The sequence below is a fragment of the Rhineura floridana genome, chromosome 2 (genome assembly GCF_030035675.1).
Source record: "Rhineura floridana isolate rRhiFlo1 chromosome 2, rRhiFlo1.hap2, whole genome shotgun sequence".
NCBI classification, from domain to species: Eukaryota; Metazoa; Chordata; class Lepidosauria; order Squamata; family Rhineuridae; genus Rhineura; species Rhineura floridana.
Window position 1 is genome coordinate 89,402,137 of NC_084481.1, and position 8,273 is coordinate 89,410,409.

Below are 8,273 nucleotides of genomic sequence, written 5' to 3' on the forward strand. Positions count from 1 at the left end.
AGAGCTGCTGCCACTCAGTACTTGGCTAGATGGGCAAATAGATTGACCTGGTTTATGATAGCTTCCTAGGTTCATCATTCTAAAATAGCTCTTGGCAAAGTCTTCTATTCAGATGCTTCCCGGAAGCCATTCCCTGAACCCCTAATGAATCAGTTGCCTCAAAGAAGTGGCTAACAATAACCTTCCCAGCAGTTGTTGATACTGGGTATATGCTTTAAATAACTATTGGGGTTCTCTGCTGCTCTTCCTGGTTTGGCACAGGAGAGGAAAATTGGCTTTTGTGCTTGTGAGTAGCAAAGAGATACAATTCTCCACTTGCACTATGTCCTAGTTTCAGGTTTCCAGCAAACAGCATCTGATCCATCACATGTTAATGTAGATGAATTAGCCAAACAACAGGAAATCAACAGGGGCAAGCCTGCTGTTTTATTTAATGGGTTCAAACTGAGGGGTGGGGAGGAAGGAGGTTGAAAAGAAAGGAGGGAGGATTGACTGGTGATTTTTTTTTTGTTGGTTCTGCCTATCTGTGTTCCAAGTATTCTTGGGACCCCATGGAGAGAACACAGCACTGATTTTGAGTTTGCACACTGGGAATCCTTCACAGATTATTGTTTTGCTCCAGTCATCTACAATTACCCTCTCTCCTTCAATTCTTGGTACAATTTATTATGAACGAGATGGTGGCAATGATCAGGTTCTTTCTTATCACAAATGCATTGGAACTTGCCTTTTCCACTCATGGTTATTGCTTTGGCAACATCCCTGTCAGAGGAAAAATAAATCAAAATAAATCCACCCTCAACTCTATGGAATAAAAATCTTTGGCCCTCCAGATGTTGCTGGACTGCAACTTCCATCATCCCTGATCTTTGGCCATGGTGGCTAGGGCTGATGGGAACTGGAGTCTATATCAACTCTGTTGTAAAGAAAACCTACAGAGCTAAACTTGGATTCATCTCTCAAGTTCCTCCTGCCTATTAATGGGTTCTTGCTGAAAGGGCATGTTCATAGATGCAATGGTAGTGCCTGGGGCCACAATCCTAGAGGGCAACAGCAGGCAGGTGATTAGCACATATACAATCAATTTAAGTTTCTCATTTTTCCAATCTCAAGTTCAGTTCTCCACATTTTCACAGGTTTGTGATAAAATTGTAAAAGAAATCCTCATAAAAATCTCAGTGTTTGGGTGTGAATTTCACCTTATACATATTTTTGTTCAATTTTGCCTAATATACATATTTTTGCAAAGCAATCCCCACCAATACAATGCATTTTTGTATGTTAGTTTTCATTAATATGTGCATTTTTATGCACACTTTCCTTAGCATATGCATTTTTGTACATATGACTTGGGTGGAGAATTGCATTGCAAAATTGGAAGAAGCACAAATTTTGAAGGATAGCTGTGTTTCGGTTTGCATACTGTTTTAGAAACTGCGGATTAGGTAGGTTTATCCTTAAATGTCAAGTAAATTGAATTTCTCCCCCATCCTTCTGCCAGGACCAGTTCTATCACTAGACAGAGTAAGGCATCTGCCTCTGACAGATGGTGCTGAGGGATGTTTGTGTGGGTGAGTGGGTGGGTGGTAGTAGCCACAACTCCTCTGGCCAGTCTTCTTATCCAGGCATTCCCCTCTGTTGGAGGATAGCGCTGTGTGCGCCATGAAGCCTGCTCTAAACTAGTCTGCTCCCCTGAGGTGGAATGCAGGATTATGTCCTGTTGCCAGGGTTTGATTCAACTATCAGTGCAATGGTCTTCTGTGCATTGAAAAGTGTGTCCTGTCCTTTGCTTCAGGCAGCAAAATATCTTAGGCTGGTCCTCTTTGTGGTTTAAGAAAATAACCATGAGTTGTACTCAACTAAGTCTTACTTAGAGTACACCCATTGAAATCAATGAATCTAAGTTAGTCATGTCTTTTCACTTCAGTGGGTTCACTCTATCTAGGACTAGCATTGAATACCACTCCACTACTAAGCTGCAATTGTATTCACTCTTGCCAGGTTCTTACTATGCTCAGGTCCTGTATCCAATTACCATCATCCAATGCTATTTTAAAAGTTGTCAGATGAAATTGCAGGCTCAATAGGAAGGTATTTTAACAGACTAAGGCCACATCTGCACCTTACATTTAAAGCAGTATTATACCACTTTAACAATCATGGCTTCTCCCAAAGAATCGTTCAAACTGTCATTTGTTAAGGGTGCTGAGAGTTGTTAGGAGAACTCTATTCGCCTCACAGAGGTACAATTAGTGGTTTAGCAATCAATCCCTCTTCACAGGGAACTCTGGGAATTGTAGCTCTGTGAGGGGAGTAGGGGTCTCCTGACAACTCTTAGCATTCTTAACAAACTACAGTTAGAAGGATTCTTGGGGGGGCATCACTGTTTAAAAAGGTATAGTACTGAATTAAATGTAAAGTGCATATGTAGCCCAATTCACTATGGAAGGGGTTTACCTCAGTGCAGGAGGGCTGGCAATGATTTTTAGACATTCCAGCCCTTTTGGTTTTGTAATTTCATATGGACATTTTATCTCTCATGGTCATCTGAAACTTTCGTTTAGTTGAAAGAATCACATACTTCTTCCTTATGCTCCTTTGCAGTACTCTCAATCAACAGGGATGCTTTGGCTATAGTCCCTTAAACTCTGGTTTATTTCTTAGTAAGCATGTATAGGATTGCACTGTCAAGTGTCACACAGTGGCGTCACTAGGGTTGGTGTCACCCAGTGCAGTAACTCATGGTGTCACCCCCATGGACCTCCTCCCATACCAGACCAAGGGTGCCTAGGGGTGGGGCGGCTCTGGGTGACACCCCCCTCTCATGGTGTCACCTTGGTGCGGTCCGGACTCCCCGCACCCGGCTAGTGACGCTGCTGAGTAAACCCATTGAAGTTTAACAGGCACAACTACCTGTAGGCCATTAATTTCAGTGGGCCTACTCCAAACAGGGCTTCCCTGGAGACAACTCACAGGATTCAACTAAATCCTACTCACAGCAGACACTCTGAAGTTAATGCATCTAAGTTGGCCATGTCTACTAACTTCAGTAGGTCTACTCTGAATAGGCCTAGCATGGAATATAATCCATGGTGTGTACGCTGCCCCCTCCAGCCATTCTTGCCAGTACCTTTCAAGCACCTTCCCACCCCTTGATGCCACCCCAATCCCAACGTGGTGTAGCGGTTAGAGCGCCGGACTGGGACCTGGGCAACCAGGGTTCAAATCCCCACTGGCCCATGAAGCTCACCGGGTGACCTTGAGCCTGTCACTGGCTCTCAGGCTAACCTACCTCACAGGGTTGTCCTGAGAATAAAACGGAGAGGGAGGAGACCCGCGTAGGCTTCCTTGGAGTAAAGGTGGGATAGAAATGTAATAAAGAGATAAATAAAAAAACAAAGAAATATGTACCCTCTGCAAGGCCTCCTTGGTGGCGGCAAGCTGCCCCTTGAGCATTTTCCTACTTAACTCCTGCAGGTTCTCGAAATCCTCATCCTCCTCGTCCTGGTCATGGGTGAAGAGCGAGTCCAGCAGTGCTTTCCGGCCGCACACCTCCAAGGCCCAGCCCAGGTACCTCTCCAAGCGGTGGCACAGCACCTCCAGCTCCGCCTTGGCCAGCACCGGACTGCTAGGGAAGAGCAGCGCCCACAGGCCGCTGTAGCTGCCCAGGGCCGGGGGCAGGGCTGGGAAGCAAGGCTCCAGCAGTGGGTTCAAGGCCGCCAGCTGCTGGTGGATGCCCTGCAAGGCCTGTGGGGAGTACAAGCCAGCCCAGCTCATCTGCTGCGAGTTGCCACCACCACTGCTTGCTCCTCCTGCAAGGTCCGGTTGTGGCAGGTCGTCACCGCGAACTTGCTCTCGACGCCATTCGCGCCCTTCTCTCATGGCGCTCACGCCTCCCTCATGTGTTAGCGCAGCGTGCACGCCGCACAGACAGGGCAGCTCTCTGCCGTCCACCCGCCCCACTTCCTGGTGCCTAGGGGTGGGGTGGCTCTGGGTGATACCCCCCTCTCATGGTGTCACCCTGGTGCGGTCCGCACTCCCCGCACCCAGCTAGTGATGCCACTGGTGTCACATTTTGCATAAAATGATGGTGACAAATCAGGTTGAAAGTGAAGTACAACACTTATAAAAGTTTAATCCTGTTTTAATGCTGATTTTATATGTTTATATGCTTTATATTTTATAGGTTCTTAATGATATGTACTTATTTTTATCTGGAAGCCGCCTTGAGTTCCAGTTTGGAAAAAGGGCAGGGTATAAATAAAGATAATAAAATAATAAATAATAATCAGCTGTTACCACATCAAAAATGACTAGGGCTGCCATCCAATACATGTCTATTCAGAAGTAGGCTCCATTCAATTCAAATGGACTTGAAAAAAAATGGAAATGGACTGCCTTCAAGTCGATTCTGACTTATGGCGATCTATGAATAAGGTTTTTGTCAGCTCTACACTGCCTCAGCAGTGTCAGGGGGGGCTGGAAATTCCTGGGTCTTTGGCAGGGAAGGAAAGTCCTTAGCCAGCAGTCGGGTTGTAAATCTGCCAGGCCTATCCGAAGCATACTTGCCGAGTCAGAAGTCCAGAAGTGAGGTCAGTGGAGGTCCGGGATCAATTGCCAAGGAGGTCAGTCAAAGAGATGCTGCAGGGAAACTAGGTCTACACAAAGCCACGCCTGACGTTGCAGTCAGCAACAAGCTGCAGCCAAGGTGTGCCTTATAAAGAGCAGGATGGACAGCAGGTGTGAGCCCTCAGCGTTTGGGCCTTAAGGAGACAGGCCTGCCTCTCTTCTGCCTGACCTTCTGCTGTCTACGTTCTGCAGGTGAGGGGGGAGTATCCTGTTCACTGTCTGTGTCTGGCTGCAGGGCCTCTGCTGTCCCTGGGGTGCTCTGCAGCTGAGGGGCAGAAGGAGCTGGATTCTCAGGAGGCTCCTCCGTGTCTCCTGCTGCTCCTGGGTCTGCTGCTGTTACTCCCGAGTCATCCTCATCTGAGGAGTCCTCTGACGGGGCCATGACACTTTTCATGGTAAGCAGTATTCAGAGGTGGTTTACCATTGCCTTCCTCTGAGGCGGAGAGGCAGTGACTGGCCCAAGGTCACCCAGTGAGCTTCATGGCTATGTGGGGATTCAAACCCATAGTCCAACACTCTAACCACTATACCACACTGGCTCTCTCAAATGGACTTACTTCCAGGTAATTGCCTATTGGATTGCAGCCTAAGTCTCTGGCAAAAATTTCATTTAAGAAACAAAACAAAACAAAATACCCTTCTTGTAAAAGTGGCGTCATTACTTAGGGAGTCCAAAACTCTTAGTGAATTTGCCAAGCACATTTCAGCATATTTGAGTCTGAGTCTTGGGGAGTCTGAATGAACTCCAAGCACAGAAATTATAATAAAAGTAAAATTTTGTTAATTTGAGGAAATCAGAATTTACATGGCATTAAAGGCATAAAGAGTGCTCTTTGCACTCAGGACCTCCTTGCGGACTTCCCATCTGGTTGGCCACTGTGTGAACAGGATGCTGGACTAGATGGGCCACTGGCCTGACTCAGCAACCTCTTCTTATGTTCTTAACAGGTTCAAAACTGGTGTCAAAAACAGTTATAATGACCTATGATATTAATCTGACAAGGAGATTCTTGTGTCCTTGGTTACACAGACTAATTCTAAACAGTGGAGGCTGGTCCATTAGGGTGAATGGGGCACTGCCCTACCAGCTGCAGTCTGCCCTAAGCCATCCCCCACCTGCCTGCTTTCCTACTTACAACTGGTCCAGAGAGTGGCACTGCCTGTCGGTTTCCTCCTTCTTGGTCTCAGTGTTGCCCTTGTAGAACTCAGCAGGGAGGTATGGACAAAACTGGAATAAGCTAGCTCTGCCTGTCATTGGCTGTATTGGAAAATTGCAGAAGATCTTGAGGGGTTAGGTGGAATCCAACAACTTATCCTGTTAATGCCCTATCTGGAGCCAATATGAAGACCTGAAACTGCTTAATAATATGCTTTTATATATTGTAAGCATGTGTCATTGTAATAAGAAGAAGCCTTAAGTCTGTGCAGAGTCAGGATGGCAACTTGTAAGGAGAAGTCTGTGAGGAATAGGTAGGGTCACATAGACTGTCAGGAGAAGGGGGGCTACTGGGCAGTATAGGGGATGTGCCCAGGAAGCTTATATATAGAAATAAGCTGCCAGGCTGACTCATGGAGCAGTCAGATGACTAGACGTCTAAATGAGCACAAGGCTGGCACAAGTCTTGTGTTGATTGGCTGGGCAAACCCCTTTGAGTCAACCGGTAGGGGATGACGCCAGCCCTTAGGAAGTGAAGACAGCCTATGAGCTTACAACTAAGGGGAAGGACTTAGCTGTGTGACATGGCCCACTAGTATATAAATGATGGCAGCCAACTGCTCTAATGAGACTCTATGCACATATGTTAAGTTATGGGATAGGAGGAGGGGAGTACATGATTCAACCCCAGAGACATTCAACCCCTTCTGCTAAGCTCTAGAGATAGGAGTCTCTAGACAGGAGCTTAATCAGGTTGTATATTAGCATCTGCTCTGTTAATGCTAAGTAACTCTGTAGTGCTGAGTTGCTCTCTTATTCTGTTATCTCATGAATAAACTGTGTTAACTGGCACAGCTGGTGTTAAATTTAACTGCCTGCCTGGATCTGTTGAAAAGAACATCTGCCTGTGTGGCAGAACATTGGCTTTTACTTCACCGACTGTTATTCTCCTTGCCTTCAGTCCTACCAGTCCCAATGGGCACCAACTACCACTGATTCTAAAGATGTTGTCTTCAGGAAAAGGTCCAAAAAGGAGGACATCACCCTGTGATTTTCTCAGCACTCTAGGCCAGAGGGGGAAATGTTCTCTTGCTGGTACACAAAAAAGTTCTTTTAAAAATCTCCCAGCTCTACCTTTTTGAAAGAAACAAGCCCACCTGGAGAGGGAGAGTGGGCAAGCCGCTTTGGACATGAGACAGGTCTTGTCAGCCAAAGTTAAAGGCAGCAAGGTGTGTACCAGCTAATCAGAGACGACCATTCACAGGGGAAACTGTAAATTAGCTGTCCATTAAGATTATTCACACAGTATGGCTGTAAGACACTCCTTTAAACATTCACACATCATTTATACTGACATCATTTATTTACCAGGATATAAAGAAAGAAAAGGTTTGAGAGGGGTCTGGCTGGGAGAGATACTTGAACTCATAATGGGAATGACATGGGCACATGTACATGCACGCACGCAAGCAAACAGGTTATTCTCAAATGAGGCTTTGGGACTCAAACGTGGAGCTGGTCAAGCGAGTTGACCAAGCTTGAAAAATCCAGCTAATTTGTGTCACAATGACATATTTTCTATCAGTTGCCACTGAGGCTGCTTTCAGACATGGGGCTGATTGCATTAGTTTAATGGATTAAAATGATAGCACTTCTGTCCCAATTTCTAAAATTCCTTTCACACTGCAGTACCTGTTGCATTAAAGAATGATAGCTTTTTCAGCCGATATACTGGCATTTCACACGTCTTTCATACAGCTTCAATGAACAACATCTTGTTTTAGTCCCTCACCTGTTATACGCATGCACCCTGTAGTTCCCCACTGTGTAGGATGTCTAAGATCTCATCCCGTCGCTGTGCAACCCTTCTCCCTTTGGTATCTGACATATATATATATATATATATGTATATGTATATATATATTAGTTGTATAGACACAGGGGAGTGTGTGGGAAATGCTGTTGCTACCCATCCCTAAGCTGGAATACCAGTACCATTTTCCTCAGGCAAAAAAAAAAAAAAAGCACACCTAAAGAGCAGGAATGCACTGCACACTGGGATGCCTGTCACGTGAGTGGCTGCAGCTAGTGAAAAACTCCTGTGATTTTCCAGGTTCCCAAGCTTGCAAATGAATTATTTCTGGTATCATTTATTATGAAAATTTGTGCTAAACTTGCACTATATTCCACTAGAATTCCAGAACTGGCTTGTATATCATGTGAAAGATCAAATATAATGTGCAAATTACTAGGTAAGAAATCGTCAGAATAACGGAATAAAGTGCAGTGTGAAAGCAGCCTTGAGGCCATTATTTAGAAGTTGTTGGGCCAAAGAGGGAGAGGGGTTCAATTATGCACGCTTACGTGGGGGTAAGTCCCACTGAGTCCCACTCACTTCAGCATAAACATAGGATTAGGGACAATAGGACTGTGCTGTGTTGCTGGACAGAGATTCAGGCTGCAATCTTATACCTGGCAGTAAGCTACA

The 8,273-nt window shown here is 45.5% G+C and overlaps 1 protein-coding gene across 7 annotated transcripts in view; it reads left to right on the plus strand.

Moving 5' to 3' along the window:
* Positions 1-6,630, plus strand: part of LOC133376667 (uncharacterized) — a 43,298-nt gene extending 36,668 nt beyond the window's left edge. For all 7 annotated transcript variants that reach the window (XR_009760548.1, XR_009760549.1, XM_061609236.1 and 4 more), the window contains one exon: positions 3,478-6,630. Coding sequence is in view for 5 of the 7 variants with exons in the window: in XM_061609236.1 (XP_061465220.1) it covers positions 3,478-3,909 (432 nt within the window). In the remaining 2 variants the exon portion in view is untranslated. The remainder of the gene's footprint in view (positions 1-3,477) is intronic.
* The last annotated feature ends 1,643 nt before the right edge of the window (positions 6,631-8,273 follow it).